General features: G+C 39.1%; 1 protein-coding gene across 1 annotated transcript in view; it reads left to right on the top strand.

The window, feature by feature from the left end:
• LOC140166992 (speract receptor-like) overlaps positions 1–21,983 on the top strand; it is a 73,877-nt gene that overhangs the window by 50,775 nt on the left and 1,119 nt on the right. The window contains 17 exon segments of the mRNA XM_072190472.1: positions 4,181–4,338; positions 4,811–4,925; positions 8,179–8,257; positions 9,537–9,648; positions 9,989–10,060; positions 10,642–10,719; positions 11,189–11,293; positions 12,695–12,935; positions 13,063–13,215; positions 13,662–13,676; positions 13,679–13,841; positions 14,027–14,167; positions 14,788–14,911; positions 18,295–18,363; positions 19,542–19,716; positions 20,705–20,803; positions 21,113–21,204. Of these exon segments, the coding sequence (XP_072046573.1) occupies positions 4,181–4,338; positions 4,811–4,925; positions 8,179–8,257; positions 9,537–9,648; positions 9,989–10,060; positions 10,642–10,719; positions 11,189–11,293; positions 12,695–12,935; positions 13,063–13,215; positions 13,662–13,676; positions 13,679–13,841; positions 14,027–14,167; positions 14,788–14,911; positions 18,295–18,363; positions 19,542–19,716; positions 20,705–20,803; positions 21,113–21,204 (1,991 nt within the window).

Here is a 21,983-nt window from a genome sequence, read left to right as displayed (position 1 = left end):
CCATGCACTATTGAATTGTGCACTCCTATAGACTAATCCAATTTCACGCATTCCTACACCTTAATGGCTGCCAAAGTTGGGTCCCCGTCGGCTCCATCCCACCTAAAAAGTGAAATAATGCGGCCTTGGAGGGTATTTTAAACTGCATTCTATCACCTGTGTTACACGTAGACAAAAGAATAATGACAGTGTACAACACAAAAGAATCTAACATCGAATTTTAAGCGGCTTTAATCCACCCAATTGGGCAGTCACTACACCAGTTAGGGTCGGTTCATAGTGAATATTCGAAGGCGAATATTGGGCTTCGAATACTTTTTGTGACGTCAAAATATATACGGCAACGAATAAAATATGATGACACACCGAGTTGAATCGGATTAAATATCGCGCAACTGATAGCGAGATAGGCCTACTATTGATTCATATGAAAGGCTCGAGGTCACCTGAATATCGTTCGACAAACGATGATTTCAAAAATGAAAATTAACCTGCACAGACTTTGTCAAAATACGCCTGGATAGTTCCAAAATGGCTGATAAAATGTTATTTAATAGTGCGGTACAAGCGTACCCATTTTTATATGACATAAAAGTAAGGGACTATATAAAGACGTTTTCTTGACGTTTTTGGCACCTATAAATGATGTTATTTTGGGCGGAATAATGATGAAATGCGTTGTTATCAGTCAAATTCATAATTATAATTATAATTAATAATTAAGGATGCAAAATAAGTAACATGTAGGAATGGAAATATAGCGCTTTGCAATGAATCTCTTCATAAATTATGCAGAACAACCAAAACCACGAACGTTGGTACCCTATTGCGTGTAAAGAGTGAATTTGCTCTCAATGAGAGAAGACACAACTTATTTTGCTCTAAGTTTGCTGTCTTTGTTTGCTACTTATTTCAATTTGAACTTGCTTTCAATTTTTGACTTGAATTTGTTTTTAAACTACAGCATGTAGTTCTTGTTGTTTTCTTTATATTTTGTTGTCTGTCCCTGAAGAAGAGCAGTTTATCTGCTCGAAACGTCGGTTGTTCTTTTGTCAGTTTAGTGTTTGACTGCTATGTACACAGTGATTTTCATCACTTCCAGTGTACTGTTTTCCTGACACTTTTGCGGGCTCTGGAAGTGGCAATTTTTGGCCATCGAATTTTGCCTGTTTTGTGCCTACTCTGGATGTTTGGTTTAGCGTGTCTGTTTATATGCACAGTGATTTTCATCACTTATTCTAGTGCAGTTTTGTATCCTTGTTGTTTCTGCAGGTTCAGCACTTACTTAGTGGGCCTTGGAACTGGTAATTTTTGGCTATCAAACTTTGCCTACTTCTTGTGCCTACATGTACATTTGCTGTTTTTGTCCCCCTGCATACTGTCTAGTCTGCATTTTACTTGTTTCCCCACATCAAGTTGGTGTACCTTGCTTTTTTTTTCTTTCCTATTGTTTATTTCTATAATTTGTGAATCAGGCATTAAAACACACTTAGGCCCTATAGCAATGTAGGCCTACACAAGTTCGGAACGAGACTTTTTATCTTTTGACGCGTATTCCGGTCGAATGCCAAAATTGATCGCTCAATGAATCATGCAATGAGAGCAATACTACTTTGATGATACCGATCTCAAGTGGGTATCAGCCAATGAAAAAAGTATTCGCCAGAAATATATTTGCTTCAGTTCAATTTTGTTGAACTCGATAGATATATTTGGTGGGTCACCGTGGGTGGTCTCATATATAACACTTGTGAGGGCTGTCATATTTGTCGTTGCTTCAATCATGTCTTATGTTAGTTAGTTAGTTAGTTATTTATTTATTTATTTATTTATTTATTTATTTATTTATTTATTTATTTATTTATTTATTTATTTATTTATTTATTTATTTATTTATTTATTTATTTACTTATTTATTGACTTATTTATTGACTTATTTATTGACTTATTTATTGACTTATTTATTGACTTATGTATTTTTTATTTTCTTATTTATCTATTGACGCATTCATTTCTTGATTTGCTTTGTAGTTGAAACCTACAAGAAGGTATGGGTCAACCTCCGCGCCGGTTACAGGCAGGTCGTCGTAAATGCCCCGAAAAGCAAATCTGTTTGACTCCTATTTAGACCCATTACAGACATTAAATCATGACAATAGTTCAATTGAGTTTTAGTATTATGATTTTATTAACTTCGTTAAAGAAATTCTCTAAATTTTGCTTACCTTGGTCAACGGGCAATACTTGTTAACAGTCGGGCAACGCTGTGAACTGTAGAAATATATCTTTCTCCGGTTCATAGTTTTATATTCGAAGCCGCATATATTTTGACGACCAAAAAGTATTCGAAGCCGAATATTCGCCTTCGAATATAAACTTTGAACCGGCCTGTGCATGCGGGGACCCGTCATGGCCGACCAAATCCTGACCATGACTTGGCTCGTTGGATTCGTCTATTGTGTCCCCTTTGGAACTTGTGGTTAGTGAAACAACTGAGGTAAACCATTAACCTATAAAGCGCAGTGATTTATAGGGGCCTATAGTGCGATTAGTAGGAGCCTACGCTACGCACGCACAACGCCTAGACGTTGATCCACAAGCCTCGGCATACTTTAGGTCTACAGGTTGTCGCTGACCACTGCGGCCTCACATCATTCCAAAAATCATTTAACAACAAATGGACATTGCTGCTTCAAATTAAACCGGCAACCAAGATCAGCTCCCCTAGTTTCGTACGGGTACGGTTACAACGATACAATTAACAGTAAGTTCTTGTCCAAGGGAAGTTTAAGCTAACTCAATTTTTTCACGAGAGCGCTCTCTAGGCACCACCATAGGGCCTACAGGGTTCGAACCCGCAACCTCTCGCACCATAGTTGAACGCCTTACGGTTTGAGTCAACTTGACTGTAGGGGAAAGTGGGGTAATGCCGGATCCCGGACACATCGATTGCAGCTAAACGGAGAAGGGTGGCACTATTATACTACCTTAGGGTATTAGCTACCTCAAGGTGTACCTCACGTGTACTACTACCAGCGCTTTGGGTCTCGTTTTTCTTTGTGAAAATTACGAAAAAACAGAAATTGTCATTTTTGACTTTTTATCTGAAAAGTGCATTAGCTGGGTGACAATTAATGCGACAAGGGACACAGATGAAGTATGGATGGAAATTATGTTTGATACTTGATTGTTAGCTGGATGTATAAATTTTGGTATCTTAAAAATGGATTAGTAGAACAAGCACTGAAAAATTAAATCGGGACGTGAGGGGTAATCCCGGACACACATGCGTCTCTATACAGATGGGGCAGTGCCGGACACTTGTTATTTCGAAAATATAGACAACAACAACAGCCCCCATAGTTGTATGCTTGAGGTAACAGAAGTACCTAATACGTTCTAGGGTATTATCATCCTACTCCACTTTCCCTCTTAGCAGCAATCATGTGTCCGGGATTACCCCGTGTCCGGCATTACCCCATCATTTTTACCATTTTTTTTAAAATTATAACTTATTAACTATAGATGTTGAGTTATTAAAAACTGGTTACTAGTTAGAACATTACTCCTACTTTGCACTGATATGATTTTCACTGATGAACTTTATTTAATCTTATACCTGTGTAGCCGTAACGAAAGGTGCCCGGGATTACCCCACTTTCCCCTAAACACATAGGCCTACACATTCAGTCATAACGTTTACTCTTACAGCGTACGTGTTTATAATGAATATAGGCCTACCGAGTTTTGAGTATACCGTATAGCATACCGAAACTCTGCTGTTTATAGACGAATCCGACGAACCACATTCCTACACCTCACTGGCGGCCATAGTGAGACACCAACTAACATTACCGTAATTTGCAATAACTCCGAGGTCACACGGGGGAATGTGTGTGGCGAGAGTGAATATAGTTTATAGTGAATATACCGAGTTTTTAGTAGGCCTATAGGCCTAAAGCTGCTACTTGCATATACAAAACACGGCTATATAGGGGCCTACTGTGTATACTATAGTTTAATTATAGTAAGTTTCCGGATATTTTCTGATCGGATGGGCAACACGAGCCGAATTAAACCATAGACAGTAGTCTCTCTACTGTCTATGATTAAACTGGGCCGAGATACATCACGAAATAATTTGTGGTTTTATACTTAAGCCTTTTTTTCAATTCTTAAGCCCACACTTTTAGAACATACCAGATCGACGAGAATGGCGATACTAGAACTGAAACGGTGTTACGAGGGGTAAATTTACTTCAAAACTGCAAGCCGGGCGGCCTCCCGGTTCACCGGCTGTTATGCCAATTGGAGAATTCCACAGAGATGTGGCTACCGGTAAAACGGTAAGAAATCATTCCGAGTATCCCTTTAGGCCTACTAAACATACTAAAAACGAGTAAAATGTTTTGGACTGTTCAATTGCAAGCTCACAGCATGATTAGGGACATGTAAAATATAGGCCTAAAAAGCTTAGACCAACCGTCACGGCTTTATAATGCTGTCGTCTGCTAGCAATGAATTTCCTAATTTATCAACAGCATTTGCTGTAAAGATATAGTTGACTTAGGCCTAGGCCTATATGAATGGCATATCAATCAGCGATCAAACTCATATCAGAATCATCACCTCAACCAAGTTAAGAACCTGCCTGATTTATTGATAAATAAACCAAATTCTCTATTGCATTGGAGTCGTTTTTGGCGCCACTTTCACTGATAAATATATTCGAACGGTTTAGAATAATCTCATATTCGTCTGTGTGCGAGGTTCATAACGATATATGTTAAATGCTTTCCGATCCATGCAGACTTTCACCGAATCGACCGATCATGAACAGGCCATCATTTGGTGGGGTACAAAAAATAACATAACAGTTCCTCTGGATGTACCGCCCTGTGGCTTCCACGGAGAAAAGTGTCCCAGTAAGTTTGTTATCATTTTCTTATCAATATTTTAAGCGTAAATCCGAGCAAAACCAGGGCATCGATCAATTATTTAAGAAATCATGCAGTCGAATTATGTTTAGAGGTGGAATGAATCACCCAAATTTGCCCTTTTAAGGGCACTTTTGCCAAAATGCGCCCAATTGGGCGCATATGTCCCCTCTCAAAACCCGCCCATCGACAAAATCACTGAAAAGGTACCCCAAAACCGCACAACCCCATATATATATACCTTCAAACGTTTTAAGGGCAGAGTAATGGGAGAGAACATGGACCTTTTCGAGCATCATTATTTCTGAATTGTATATCCAAAGTATATAAAACTATACATTTTTGGAAAGGAAATGAGTCAAGGAATCCCATGGTGACGTCAGATTTTTTCAAAAATCTCGAGGTTTTGATAAAATCACAAAAAATCACTTTTTTACCCCAATTTTTTTTCAACTTAAAAAAAAATCAGTTCGGAGTAAAAAAAAATCAGTTAGCTTTTCATGAAGAAGAGACATGAACTTAGGGAAGGTTTTTTTATTTTTTTTAAATTCGTCTCTTTTTTCGAAATATTGAAAAAAACATGTGAAAAAAGTAATTTTGTCATTCTATTCAGCTAAAATTGCACATAATGGTGTATATTTTTGTTTAAAACAAATATTTTGAAAAATGAGAAAACCTTCCCTAGACTTTGATGTAGGGGAGAGCGGGGATTGTTCGCCCTATATTTTTCTGACCAGCCTAGCGATGTCAATTTTAAGGTTAGGGATGACCTGATTAGCCCATGTGAAAGCCCTATGTCATAGCTATATACAGCCACAATCCCAGAACTATAGGCCTTACAATGGCAACAGGATAGAGCAAACAAAAAAGTTTTACAAAGTGGCGAACTTGCCCCATATTGGGGCAGGTTCGCCCATATGGTGGGGTAAGTTCACCCTAATCACAAAAAGGTTTAAACATTGCATAACAATAATATATTAAACTAGATTTCGCGGTTCTCGGGTCGGGCGCTTCTCGTGATAGGCCTATTTCTAATTACCCAAACTCGTTACCCATATACCTGCCCTGACTTTTTAAACTACTAAGAAATGCGTCTCTCAATGATCAAGACCCAAGACACAACTTAATCAACTCTGTTTGTTTTAAAGGTGCGATGCTTACTTCGGTAGGCCTACCCATAATCTGGAAACCAATCATTCGCCTCTTCCAAGCCCTGCCCTGTTACCACATTTAGAGAATCCGAAATTAGTATCTGGACGTGGATATAGTACGTTACTAAAGTAATGAAATCAATCGCGAGAAACGTGAACGCAAAAACGGTTCATAGGCCTTCCGGAAATAGTCATGTTCTTATAAAAAATAGGCCTACATGCACGTGTTTGGTGTGTGCACGTGTTCGGTATCTTAATATTGAAATATGTGTTGAAAATAAGGCCTATAATTATTGGTCCGATGAGATGCACCTGTTAGTCACACTGTAATGCTTTTCCGATGCGCGGACTGTACTCCGCGCACACTCCCGTTGATACTCCGCGATAGCGCACCGCGAGCACGCGATAGTGCAGCGCGAGCACGCGATAGTGCACCGCGTGAACGCGAAACTCGCGGGACGCGAACGCGATAGCGCGCGGACAGAGGACGGACGGACGGACACGCCGTAATTAGTATTAAGATGCAAACATTTAGCAAGAGTATACAGGGCATTCATTCTCTTCTGGGGAGTCACTAAATTTGTTGTAGGGGTCGGGTCAGGGTAAAATGTAGGGGTCCAAAGTGAGCTTAAACGTATCATGTTTACAACTTCGGGGAGATTATGGATTAGGACATAAACGGTGGTATGAGTAATACTCATACCACATAACTTTAAAAAACATGCTTTTCAGTAGTTTGACCTTGTTTAATGGTATAATATAAATATTTTGCATAATACGCTGATAGTGGGGCAGGTCCGCCCTCCAGTTTGGGGTAAGTCCAACCGGGGAAGATGTAGGGCGAACATGCCCCATCCTCAAAAGGGCGAACGTGCCCCTTGTGCACATTTTTGTATTTTCTTCAGGGTATGCAAAATACAAATCGAACAATGAGTTTATAACTGCATTAAATCTTTCACAAATCCGGCACAAATCCCATATGTTCCCAATCCAGATTTCCATTAAAACCATCTGTATTTATGTATCAATGGTAATACAACATTATTAATGCAAGAAAAAAATACGTTTTGGTGTAATTTTTTTGTTTTGGCTGCAGTTCGATGAACACGTCCCTATATGTCGCGTAGCTAATATGAGAAGTTTATAATGACCTATGTCACCTAATTTTGCCATCACCAAGTTCCCCGATAGCCGTAGTGCTGAGAAACAATGGGTGGGCGAACCTGCCCCTAGGGCGAACACTCCCCGCTCTCCCCTACTCTAAACGATAGTGCAAAAAGTTTACCTTTTGCTTGCATATTTTTCGAGTTATCTTGTCACAAAAATCGTGCAATATTGTCAAAAGTGAACTATGAGAAATCGACGTTTTAGTAAAAAAATGTCAAAATTATGCACAAAATGTCCTTATATTTTAAAACGGCAAGACTTTTACGCTTGTAAAAGCTGTACCTGGTGCATGGTCTTAATGTGCATCTTTTTGCAACAATGAATTTATAATATCTGCTTTTAGTGCGCCAAAATTCAAAATAATTAAAAAATCTAAGTGACATTTTCACTGCAAATTTGTGTTTTGTTTACACCGCATTTGCCGGCGTTAAAACATACCGAATGCGCCTTGACTGCGTTGGACATACGCGCAGAGTTGCGCCGCGTCACGCGATGCGATTCGCGCGCGTAATCACAATATTTTGCATTCGCGCATTTCTGACTCATTATTTCCCGCCAATTTACTAAGCTGTCTTGAGCCATGTGACTTTTTAGAGTTGAAAAGAGTGAAATAAATCAAGCAAAAATACGTGTAAAAATTAACAAGTTGTATTTTATCAGTTTCAAGTGAAAGAATACATCTTAGTGTTGATAAATATCAAGAAATCTCAAATTCGGGGGTGGACGAATGTGTCTTCCATTACTCTGGCCTTAAGAACATTTCCTGGGTTGGTGTTTCCTCAATTGTCACTGAATGAAATGGGCCTTTCAGTACTTTTGACGCTGAAGGTCCTAAAGATTTGCCACAATATTGTTTTCCAATCATTACAAGAAATGCTTTAAAAATGACTTAATACTTGATTAATGATTTTTCTTTTTCCTAGAATACGGTCTCGGCTTGGGTCTTGGCATTCCTTTGTTTATACTTGTAGTTGGTGGCATAGTCGGATATCAATATTACAGGTAGGCCCTCCAGAATACAATGCGTATATAATAGTTTGGGTGGGTGTTTTTTTCCCAGAATATCCACACTAGAATACTAAATTTCATGCCTACGTTTAAGGGCTGGGGTATGAACGTTTGGACAGTATTTATTGTGGGACATTAGAGCACATCAGACATATCGAATTGCATTCTGAATACGAAGAATGTCATTCTGATATCAAATAATTTTGATTTTTTGAAATTCGCAATTTAATACACATTTTATGGCAAATCATTAAAATTGATATTTTTGATATTTAACAGTACTTGAAGTAAACTTTATATATCTGATGATTTATACTTAAAGTGTATGTAGGTGGGATGAAAAGCCGACGATCAATTGAAAATTTTGACCTTTCGTATTGAAGATATGGATTTTTTTCCCAAAACACCAAAAAAAATTAGGTCTTTTTGGGAAAAAATCCATATCTTCAATATGAAAGGTCAAAATTTTCAATTGACCGTCGGCTTTTTCCTCCCTGCTACATACACTTTAAGAATATGTCATTAGATTTATATAATTTACTTCGAGGACTGTTATATATCAAAAATTTGAAAAATATCAAATTTTTATAATTTGTCATAAAATTTGTATTATAGGCTATTGTGATTTTCAAAAATGAAAATTATTTGATATCAGAAAGACATGCTTCGTATTCAGAATGCAATTCGATAGGTCTGAGGTGCTCTCATGTCCCACAAAAATACTGTCGAAACGCAATAAATGCTCATTTTAGATCCCTTAACAGCAGGATTAAAAAAATACAGTTGCATGCATTGTGGTTTTTTGCTGATATTTACTGAAAAAATGAAGATTATTGCTTTTCATTTGGTCGAGAAAATATATTTTAACGTGAAAAGGTGTAACTCACAATTTTTCAACATAGAATTTAATCGGTTCTGAGTGGATGTGCATATTGACCTTTTCCCCCTCTATCCCACAATGCACCATTCCAGGGGGTAATTGTATGACGTAATTCATCAACCTCGTAGATCGTGTGCATGATGGGAAATAGGGAAAAAGGCGTGGCGCACGGTCGCAAATGACGACTCTGACATCAGAGGTATGCCCGCAAAGGCTTATGGGATATTTCGGATAGATGAATTGAGAGATTTTGATTTCTTTCTGTAAATAACTGTCTGTGTTGTGATTTACCGACATCGCCTAATCACATAAGCTTAGAATATTTAAATGATACAAGTAAAACATTTGTAATAAACCGCTAATGATATGCTTGCCATCGTTATTAATTTACAGAAAGAAAAAATATGAAGCTGACTTGGACAGTTTGGTGTGGAAAGTGAACTGGGACGACATCCAGACCCAGGGCAAACAAGGCAACTCGCAAGGATTTTCAATGAAGAGTATGGTAATTGTCAAATAAACAAATATAATCTATCAGCTTCTTGCATTATTATGAAGGTCTATGGCAAACAAACGAAATGTTTTCACGAGGTTTGGTTGTTTGTTTGTTTTAAAAACGGTCGCTCCGTGTGGAGACATGCTTGGGTCCTGATGGGACCAGGCTCAAACAAAATGCTCAAACCAGGCTAAAAAGCCTATATTTACATGCTGGCCTACGAGGTGGTGGTATCCAGAGTTGTACTAAGTCAAGAAATTGAAGCGTCATTGTATACATCTCTATGAGGAAATTGGACAAATTCCTCATATCTATATATTACAGTCTCTATTATTTATTTCGCATGCAGGTCGTAAGTGCCATTTCTGTGATAACCAACCAAGAAACCCAGCAGATCTTCACCAAGATCGGCACGTGGCGGGTAAGTTCAGTTTTGAATAGAAAAAATTATGCCTAAGTATAGCAGCTATAATTCTCCGGAAAGACCCCTATTTTTGGATTTTGCAGGTCCGAAAGACCCCCGGGAAAGTCCCCTTATATTTGACCAAAATATAGCTCCGAAAGACCCTTGATTTTGATAATTTCAGCTCTAAAAGACCCCAAAATTGCTCATTCCTCTATTTCAGGTTTTTCAGGCGATTTTCAACCAGAAAGCCAAGAAAGACCTTTGATTTTGACTGTCCGCAGCTCAAAAAGTCCACATTTGTATACTTCTTCGCAGCTCCGAAAGATCCCCTTTTACCGGTACGCCGTCAGCTCCCAAAAGACCCATCCTCAAAATTCCGGGGGAACATACCCACCAAATGTTTTTGATGTGCCCCCCGGAGTTTTCTTTCACACATGTTTTCATCAAATGAATTGACCTTTTCGGTGTACTCGCAAAGGCTTATGGGATTTACCTAAAAGGTCAATTATAGAACCGATTCGGAGAAATTATATTTGAAAGTTATGTTTCATAACATTATATTTGCCGCTATTTTTGGTGTTGTCTACTTTATATAGGGTAACATCTGTGCTCTCAAAGTAGTGAACAAACACCACATCGATCTCACACGGAATGTGCGCAAAGAACTCAAAATGGTAAGCATAAGAGTCGTCGTCAACAAAGTTACGATTTAATATCATTTGAATATGTAGTGCAATACTAAAAGTAAAATGATCGTTAATTAATCCTAACACTCCCAGGTACTAAAAATACTACATGATAATAATTATATGCATTGCTTGCTTGCATTACATGCACGTGAAGTGATGATGCAATCACTAAGTGATAATATCATGCGCGCTTTCGTTGGCCGCGCCAACGAAAGACCCGTGGCTACCGAGTAACACACAACGTCATATAACGTTATCACAACGTCTTTACGTAGTGACAACGTTGTCAACATTATATGACGTTGTGTGTTCGCGGATGCCGACCTAATGCTTGGCACGCGAGGGGTCTCGGATTCAAATCCCGACCAAAGCAAACAACTTCTAATGTTTGTATTTCCCCCACATTTTTCATAAAAATATCAGATTATGATTGGGCCTACTCTTTTAATTTCAGATGCGAGATATACGTCATGACAACGTCTGTCCATTCATCGGCGCATGCGTAGATCGGCCACACATCTGTATTTTGATGAATTACTGCGCGAAGGGAAGTCTACAGGTAAGCCGCATAACCATTTAAAGGTTCTGTTGATGATATTTCACCTGCCCGGGTCTCATGTTACTTTAAATTACCGATAGTGTAGAAATCAACTTTCTGTGCCGAAAGAAGGCACGGCGTGCGGTGTCAAGTGGTCAGGAATATTTTGTGAACTGAGTATATAGGCCTAATCTTGGGCCTAATACTGGTAGCTGCCGGTTATACACTATGACTAATGGTAGGTCTCAGTACGTATATACCCAAACCTGAGCAAACTCAGGCACAAGACTGAGTAAACTGAGTTTTACAAATAAATCGCCCTCTTACAATGCACCAAACGGCTCAAATGCTGTCTTTTAGGCAACATTGATAGCATGCAGACAGCATTGCAATTATCAAGCCATACTGCAGTTACTGTCCGTTTTCCTATACACAATACACAGTGCTCTCACCATTGACGTGTGACCTCAACAAATGATGTATGTTGGGAGAATGGACACTTGCCTAGTTAACATCACTGTGTGAAAAATAACCAGCCAATATTTTATTTATTCTCCAAAACTTCTAGCAAATATATTTCTCTAACATGACCTAAAATTACAGCTATGTTAGATGTTCAGAAATGGTCGCACTTTTGTAAAATATGAGTGAGGGCAAGGCATAGCTAGCCAACTCCCCGTGTTAATTGAATGGAGATTTGACCGAAAATATTGGTATCGGACCGCTCACTTCTGAAGGATGCCACAAAAAACGGTAAAAGCTACATTTAAATTATTCTAAATAGGTTCTAGAAAATAAAGTTTTGTAACATGTCCTAAATTTTTAGCTAATTTAGATGTTTGGAGAGGGTCGCACTTTTGTGTTTTAGGAAGGATATGTAAACGACAGATAACACCAAAAATATGAAGAAATTATTTCCAAACCGTGTTAAGTCAACAATCATTATGTTGCTCATTTTGAAGAATGCTGGTTAACAAAAAGCAGGTCTTTGTCTCATTTCGTGAACAATGGTACACATACCATTGTTTCCTTTCGTTTCCTTTATAATCGGTTACCCAACTGAAGCTGTAATACCAGCTTTATTGCGATGTCGCACATTGAAAACAGACACTTGTACACAACCAGAGAAGATCTGATTTAATCAGTTGAGCTGCTTCAATGAGTGTTATCTTGGTTTAATAGCTTTTAATGGGGTTTAAGTCCTGCAAAGGTCGAGATGAATTCTACTGTAGACATGACTGCATCATGCCCGGGTTTGACATCTCGCATAAGATTCTATATGTTAGGGCTAATATTGTGATAATCTCATTCGTCCCCATGAGAAATATGACGATTTGTATGTCGTCAGGGATATGAGCTCTTTACAGCAGTTAAAATGTGCAGGTCCTGGTTTATACCATGATTTTATTTACGTCATAACAGGATATTCTGGAGAATGACGACATCAGACTTGACAACATGTTTATGGCATCACTGGTGGCCGATCTTCTGAAAGGCATGATCTACCTGCATTCTACAGATATCGGCTCTCACGGTAATCTCAAGTCATCCAACTGCGTGGTGGACAACCGATGGGTTTTGCAGATCACAGACTACGGATTGGAAGAATTCAAGCGCGGGGCCAAGGAGGATGAAGATCTGGGCGAATACGCCAAACTCCGCTGTAAGTTATTTGTTTCATATTACATGATATGATACGTAAATTCAGAAAGCAGAAGGCCAATCACGAGTGTCATATGAAATGTTTTTAAAATTTTTCCAAATTTTAACTCATATTCTTCTCCATTCAGCCCAGCTATCCGTAGCTCCAGAACTTCTGCGCATGGCAAACAACCGACCTACTCTCGGCACCAAAGCAGGTGACGTTTACTCCTTCGCCATCATCTTGACGGAGTTGTATTCAAGAGCAGAGCCGTATCACTTGAACGAGGAGGAGCCGGATGGTATGTAAAGCATAACGGGGCAATGCAACATGGGAGGGTAAGGATTCATAGCGGCCCGCGTAGCAGTTCTGTCCCCGCTTTGCGCTACTAAGGTTCCGGGTTCGAGCCCCGACCGTTCGCAGACGACTTTACGTGCATTTTGGTTTCCAATCCATACTCATTCTTGCAGCTTTTCTACGGGTTCACCGGTTTCCTTTTGTTTCCAAAACCAGGCTTTACCCTGAATATAATTGATCTTCGTTGTCTCTCGTATTGAATATGATTACAAGTTGGTTGGAAAATCATCAGCGCAAATGGCTTGAGTAACCGATATCGATAATTGCAATTAAAAAAACACCCAACCTAACCCGACGCAGCTTTCTAGACCAAAACAAATCACTTATAATTATGCAGATCATTGGACCTATGATAGATGTGTGCTGTTTTCTTTCGACTCCATGTTGCAGAAATCATCCAAAAGTTATCGCTGGAACATCTCCACCGTACCGACCACTACTGAACGAGGTTAATGAAGTTGCACCCGAGTGCGTGTTGACATGCATCCGTGCTGCCTGGGCAGAGGATCCTCTCGATCGACCGAACATGTTACAAACAAGAGAAATTCTTGCTCCTCTACAGAAAGGATTGTAAGTCGTCAATTACTTCATTTTATATAAATTGGAGCGTGCAATATTTACGACAGGAGGAGAGTGTGGATCTGATTATGTTTTATTTGAACCATGAGTGGGAATGCTAAGTTTTAATCGAGAAAAAAGGGGGGGCGAAATCTGTTGTCAATATAGGCCTAACCGGTTTGATACACAATTCACAGGAAGCCAAACATCCTGGACAACATGATTGCCATCATGGAACGTTATACTAACAACCTGGAGGAACTCGTGGACGAGCGCACAGCAGAACTGCGCAAAGAGAAGGCCAAGACCGAACAGCTTCTGCATCGCATGTTGCCACCGTAAGTGACCGTCTTTTTTTCAATACCCGCTGTTGTAGTTACTTGCATAATAATATTTCAACATTTCTTCAAAATAAGGGAACTGATTCCAAGTTTTGTGTGTTTTCCTAGTAGAGCCTATCATTTGGGACACGCTGGAAGCAACTGAACTTCGGAAATAATAGTCCTCCTTCTAAGTAAAATACAAAGGAAAAACCTCTCAAGTCGTATTTGCTTATTCCAAAAACGCCTGTCTCCTAATTAGGAAAATTTTCCCATCGGCGTAGCGTCGTAGGGGCACGTACTCTTCACCCCCCAAATCGATTTGAAAATTGCCGAAAAATTGCTTGTGCCCTCAATCAGGCCCGGCACCACCCAATCATGACATACGGGTCAGAAACGGCAAGTAACATTTTACCCCCAACCCTCGAAAGGTCATTTTTTTGATATAGGCCTAATACCGATTTTGTGCGCACACCGACAAACAGGGGACATAAGTTTATACTTCGGTCATGTTTGAGATTCTTGGAGGTTAGCGTGGTGCAGGCCTGCAGTGGGTATGGGTGCGTTGTTATGAAATTTTACTCGCTGGGTCCATGTGTAAATTACTGTTATTTTATGCGTGTGAATCACCACCACAGATCTATTGCATCGCAGCTGATGAAGGGTATCTCCGTCTTGCCCGAAGCTTTCGACATGGTAACCATCTACTTCTCTGACGTCGTTGGTTTCACAGCACTCTCCGCAGCCAGTACACCTATTCAGGTACATCGTGAATACAAGAACACATAATAAGAAAACATCAAACACAATTTCATCTAATTTAAAACACGTCCGCAAATATGGAACTGCGGTTTCTAATTTCACTATCAAAAAGTAGAGATTTAGGGCAAACGGACACCCGCAGATACGAATATGAAATCATCATTAATAGTGAGGGAGTGAGAGCCCTAGATAGGGTGTCTGCTGGAATTAATTCCTCAATCGACAATTTTTGTACTGGTAGACGTGGCTTCAATTATTCAATCACATATCCAAAATCGACCAAAATCCACCCTGGGCAAAAAAATATCTACAGGCATTTGAAAATCACTATTTTACAGTAAAAATACACAAATCACGAACGTTTCCGACTATTAAGCCGCATTTACGCAAACATGGTTAACGCGTCCACGCTTACTGTTTTGTATTTGCGTTCGCGCAACAAGTGAGCGTGTTGGCGTTGCATACTGCGTAAACCAGAGCGTCACATCACACAACACACGAAGTCGGTGTCTAAATTGATCGCCACCTTGTGCAATAATTTGTCGCTCGGGTGACATAGTGGCGTATCAACAAAATGGCCATTTTGAGATAATCACGTTTAAAGTTTTTGCAACTTTTACCCATTTGTCATACCTGAATCAAAATGTCCCCATTTGTTGAATGGATACGAAAAAATAAATATTTAAGTAATACATTTTATGTAAAAATACATTGATGTCATTCACCAATTAATTGTAATTAGGCCTAGTCATTAAACCTATGCCTATACGTCATTATAGTATAGGCCTACTAAACGTCTAATCAATTTAGACCTTACATAGGTCTATAAATAAGCCCATAGCTAATACGGCCTAAATAAATACAAACTTATCAGAACGGTCGACAAGAATGTCAAAAAGTATAGGACTTTGTTATGAAAAAGTTATGATAGGTTTACAACTACATGGTAGAGGCCAGCCTAGATCGGTAGGCCTATATCAGACATTACAAGAAGCCTTCAACGGAAATTAATAATTATCTAGACCTAAGTATCTCGTGGATTGGCTTTCTCTCATATCCCCTCTTTTTTGCATTCTTTCCGTGCACTTTTATTCCGTTTTTTAACCAGTTGGTTCGATAACCATTTAGCATGTTTAGTTTAATACCTAATAAGTCTAAAACCATTGGTCTAATAAATTATAACCCATTTCGTCTACAAACCACTTGGTCTACAAACCATTTGGTCCAACAAGCATTTAGTCTGCTAACAGTTTGGTTGAAATTTGATTAAAATAATTGTTGGCAATATTATCCGATATCAGTTTAATAGGTCCTTATGGTAATTTAATGTTATTTTGTTTTCGGGAAGAAATGTAAGCAAGAGTTATTAAACGTGAACACAGGGCCGTCGCTATAGACCAATATGATTGGGGGTGTACAGCATGTTTTGCCGACGGAAATATATGTGAATTGTACACCCAATTTTTTGTGTGTGTGTGTGTGTGGGGGGGGGTGTTAGCGGTCCAATTTGTTTCCGACATTTTTTTAATTAGTAACTACTATAACCATGATAACATTAACAATAGGCCTACGTTAACAACACAATTTCGTAACACATTATACACATTAATCTTTTACATGACTCTGCCGACAAACACATAGCTTTGACTACATTTGCCGACAATCGCATGGTTTTGACAGCACAGTCCATTTTTGCCGACAAAAATTGTGTATTGGGAGGGGGGTATCACACCCCATACCCCCCTTCTAGCGTCGCCCCTGCGTGAACGTAGCCTATTAGGCCCTATCATATTGATTTGATTGAAATGTTATCGCTCCATGAAATTGAGTCACTGACAATCGATGGCGGTTAAAACAACCTTGCATGCTCAAATATTATTTCTAAGCGAAAGTTGACGGAACTTAGTTTAACCTATAGCTTTAGGGGTACTACACCCCTGGCCAATTTTGTGCCTATTTTTGCATTTTTCTCAAAAATTATAGCGCATTAGTGGTAAGTAAGATATGTATATTATAGAGGCCAGGACTACAACTACTGTACTGAAAATTCAGCAACTCAAGGCAAGTAGTTATTGATTTATTGATCAAATATTGGTTTTCCTCATTTTGACTGTAACTCCACAACTGTTGTCTGTGCTGAAATAAAATTTCAAGTGCAGTAGTTGTAGTCCTTGCCCCTATAATATACATATGTTACTTGTCACCAATGCGCTATTATTTTTGAGAAAAATGCAAAAATAGGCACAAAATTGGGCAGGGGTGTAGTACCTCCTTTATAGATTTATTTGTAGGCCTACAAGGACAGATTTGTAGTAGGATTGAAGTAAAAAACGATTAGATTTTTATGATTGACAAATCCAGTTTCTACTCTACTTCCTCTAGACTTTAACCATCTTGGCAGTTCATGCTTTACGAGGGAAAAAGTGGTCAATCGGGATACGGGCTACCGGACCGGGGTACCGTACTACACGCTACCCTGATAGGCCTACGATCCACTTAAAAGAACCAAACATCATGGAAGGTTTTGTGATCAGCCTAATTAGAGGGGCCCTACCCTCCCAGACAGAACAACAAAATAACTAAGCCCTTGTCTTTTTTTCAGACATAAATTATTGTAGGCCTATACGCTAAAACAGCCCTAAGTTTATTTGTATTTGCACCAATTTTGCGATCATTTATAAGAAATAAGACGAGAGACATGTTTTTTGGTTTTTTTTTAAATATTAGACCTAGTGGGCTATAGCAGGCAGCGTATAGGTGCATAATATAATATTATTTAGACTAATACTAAATACGACACCTTCGAAATATCTTTTAAGCTATTATGCTAAAATTCCCAATTAATAATCCGCAAATCTAAGCTAATCTATTGGCAAAACAACGTAAACAGTCCGCCGTCAATGAATGGCAAAATATATGCAATCAATGCTGCGAACCGTGTGTCAGCGGAAGGATAATAAATAAAATGTGAGTCAGCGCGGTAAACGGTGTATGCGCACTATACGCAAAATTTGTCGCTCATGTGTCAGCGCGTAATGCCGTCGCGATAGCCGCGTGCGACCACGCTTCGCAATTGTATTTTGATTTACGTCTTCGGAATTAAACTTGCCCAAAGTTAGAATAAGTGCAACTTTCAAAGGGTTATAAAAAAATTTGCCCAAGGTAGATTTTAGTCGATTTTTGTTATACAATACTACAATATACTCTGCATCCATTGATACAAAAATCGTCGATTGAGGAATTAATTCTACCTAAACTGCCTTCACTCCCTGACTATAAGTTATAATGATAAATGTCTGACTTTATGATTCTTCTGTTACCATGGTTACTGGACTATTATGTTCTTATTTCTAAACGTGTCCTTCGCTTCATCGCCTATACAGGTTGTCAACATGTTGAATGGCTTGTACACTATGTTCGATGCTATCATCTCAAACTATGACGTCTACAAGGTAAGTACGGCAGCAAAATGTAGAAAAGTGCAATCTATTTCTTGTTGAACAGCTCTTTTCAGAGCCAACATATCATTATAGCAAAAGAAAGAAATTGTCAACTGAACAGATCAAAGAAGATTTAAATTGTCATTCAACACATTAATTCTGTGGTCATAGTGGTTGAGATACTAGTAGTTGCCTCAATATTTTGATGTATGCAACACATATCCTCATCAGGAGGGCTCCCAGGCCCGTACGCAGGATTTCATTTGGAGGGGTGCTGATTTTGAAAAGTGGACTTTTTTCAAAAGGGGGCGATTTTGTGAAAAGTGGACTTTCTTCCCAAAATTTGGACCTTTTTTTGTCCAAAAAAGGCGTAAAAAACCTAAAATTTTTGGACTTTTTGTATATTTTGGCACCCCCGCACCCCCAGGCTCCAATGGGAATGATGAACTGATTGAGTTGTATGCCGTCTCAGTTCCTTTGATGTCCGTTCTTTTCATCGGATTAGGAGTTCAAGTCCTTGATCACGGTTGAGCGCTGGAGTGTTTTTTTTTTCAATGGCCTTCCGCACTTGACAGGGGTATTCTCTGTTATTCACCGTTCAAAACCTTTGACATTTTCCCAGTCAATTTGAAGGGTGGATTCAGTGCTTAGTTCAGACACGGCAGATAATGTCCTGCTGGGGGCAGTGGATTTATGTTCCGATCAATAGAAAGGACATCAAAGGTCTAGAGAAGGACGTTCAGATTTATTTTCAACTCCATCAGTTCGTCATTGGAGGCCGCCGGACGGAAATGTGTGAGGGCGAGCATGTTTTGTTCCGGTTGCGCACTAAGCACGCGAATGCAGACTATTTTAGCTCAAAATGAAGGTGAATTTTGCTATTTGATGGGCTAGTACTTTGTTTATCTACCATATACATGGTTATAACTAAACCGATCTCTTCAAGTAAAGCATGTAGTCTGAACAGCTCTTTTTAGAGCCATCATTACCAAAGATAAGGAATAATACTGATCAAGGTACTCATAAGCATTTAATCTTTACCATACAGTGTACCATTGTTCTTTTTATAGTACAGGACAAAAGTCACATATTTTTGCCCCCTCCCCCCAAAACAAACAAACCCCACCTAAAAGCATCAGCTATACGATGAGACAACTCGTTATTCATTGTTTTTCTCCCTTTCCGTACAGGTGGAGACCATTGGTGATGCCTACATGTTGGTATCCGGTTTGCCGATTCGTAACGGGAAAATGCACGCAGCACAGATCGCTTCTGCTTCCTGGCATCTGCTAGAAAACATTCCCCACTTCATTATACCTCATAAACGTGACTATAAGATCAGGCTCCGTATCGGTATTCATTCTGGTAAGTTTCTCAACTTTCTTGTGACGAAAACCACAAACATACGCGAATATATTGGGACACTAGCATGCATTCCACGCATTCCCGGCCGCTTAATTTCTTTCTGCAACCATAATGGGCCGCTGCGACCATAATGGGCTGCTGCGACCATAATGGACTGCTACAACCATAATGGGCTGCTGCAACCAGTCTTGAGTCTTGAGTCTTGAGTCTTGAGTGATGAACTCCTGTTAAGCGAGGCTTTTCCTAGGAGAGCTGTGCTGTGCATACGTGCCAAATTCGGTGCTCAAAAAAACATCGACAAAAGTGCGAGTAAAATAATGGACTGCTGCAACCATAATGGGCCGCTGCAACCATAATGGACTGCTACAACCATAATGGGCTGCTGCAAACATAATGGACTGCTACAACCATAATGGGCTGCTGCAACCATAATGGACTGCTGCAACCATATTGCGACCATAATGGACTGCTTCAACCATAATGGGTCCTTGCAACTACAATGGGCTGCTGCAACTATAATGGGCTGCTGCAACCATAATGGGCCCTTGCAACTATAATGGACCGTTGCAACCGTAATGGGCCGTTGCAACCGTGATGGGCTGCTGCAACCATACTGGGCCGTTGCAACTATAATGGGCCACTGTAGCCATAATAGGCCGCTGCAACCATACTGGGTCGTTGCAACTATAATGGGCCGCTGCAACCACAATGGGCCGCAAGTATATACACACCTTTTGGGTTATGGTTAGGCCGGTTAGGGTTAGCATATTGTGGCCCATTATGGTTGCAGAAAGTAACTACGCTCTCCGGCCATGTATTTATTTTCTGCGACCATAAAGAGCTTTCACTTATTGCGGCCCATTATGGTACAATAAAACAGTATGTAACAGAATTCCCCTAAAATTTATTTTCGGTTTTTGGTGCTACCCATAGGGTATTATTACATTTCTGACAGTAATGAATTCACTTTTTCTTTGATATTTTTAAGGCTCATGCGTTGCTGGCGTAGTAGGTTTGACCATGCCTCGTTACTGTCTCTTTGGCGATACCGTCAACACCGCGTCGCGTATGGAGTCCAACGGAGAAGGTAAGTTTGGAAGTTCATTTTCTCATATGTCAACTTTTTGTGTTGAATGTTCGATTGATAGAACGGTTTCATCGAGATTGAACTTTCCATACATCCTCTTTAATGAATTATACTGGGAGAAGTTTCTGATCCACTTCTGTGACGTCATGCTATATTGTTTCTTCGCTCCATTATTTTGTATGAATGGGGCGATCGGATCCTTGAAAATATAACAAGAGGAAATCTTCGTGCAATACGGTAGGCCTGCGAATTGATTTGAATCGAGAGAATTTAATGTCACAATAAATTTACATTTTCTTAAACCATCAGCACTTAGAATTCACGTCAGCCCGTGGTGCAAGGAGATTCTCGATGAAGTCGGTGGATACCAATTTGAGGAACGTGGTCTGGTAGCAATGAAGGTAAAGTCAAATTGAAGACCTTATCGTTATTATTAAAACTTTATGTATACATGGTAAACATGTTCAATTTTGTAAAATTGCTCTTCCACATGGTCGCGTTAAAACATTAATATACGTTTAAGTTAATTGTATCATTATTAAGGGATCTAAAATGAGCGTTTATTGCGTTTCGACAGTATTTTTGTGGGACATGAGAGCACCTCAGACCTATCGAATTGCATTCTGAATACGAAGCATGTCTTTCTGATATCAAATAATTTTCATTTTTGAAAATTACAATATAATCTAAATTTTATGACAAATTATAAAAATTTCATATTTTTCAAATTTTTATATATAACAGTCCTCGAAGTAAATTATATAAATCTAATGACATATTCTTAAAGTGTATGTAGCAGGAGAGGAAAAAGCCGACGGTCAATTGAAAATTTTGACCTTTCATATTGAAGATATGGATTTTTTCCCAAAAAGACCTAATTTTTTTTGGTGTTTTGGGGAAAAAATCGATATCTTCAATACGAAAGGTCCAAATTTTCAATTGATCGTCGGCTTTTCATCCCACCTACATACACTTTAAGTATAAATCATTAGATTTATAAAGTTTACTTCAAGTACTGTTATATATCAAAAATATCAATTTTAATGATTTGCCATAAAATGTGTATTAAATTGCGAATTTCAAAAATCAAAATTATTTGATATCAGAATGACATTCTTCGTATTCAGAATGCAATTCGATATGTCTGATGTGCTCTAATGTCCCAAAATAAATACTGTCC

This window comes from Amphiura filiformis, chromosome 12, assembly GCF_039555335.1.
Source record: "Amphiura filiformis chromosome 12, Afil_fr2py, whole genome shotgun sequence".
Lineage (NCBI taxonomy): Eukaryota > Metazoa > Echinodermata > Ophiuroidea > Amphilepidida > Amphiuridae > Amphiura > Amphiura filiformis.
Note: the sequence above shows the minus strand (reverse complement) of the source record. Positions and strands in the feature narration are given on the sequence as shown.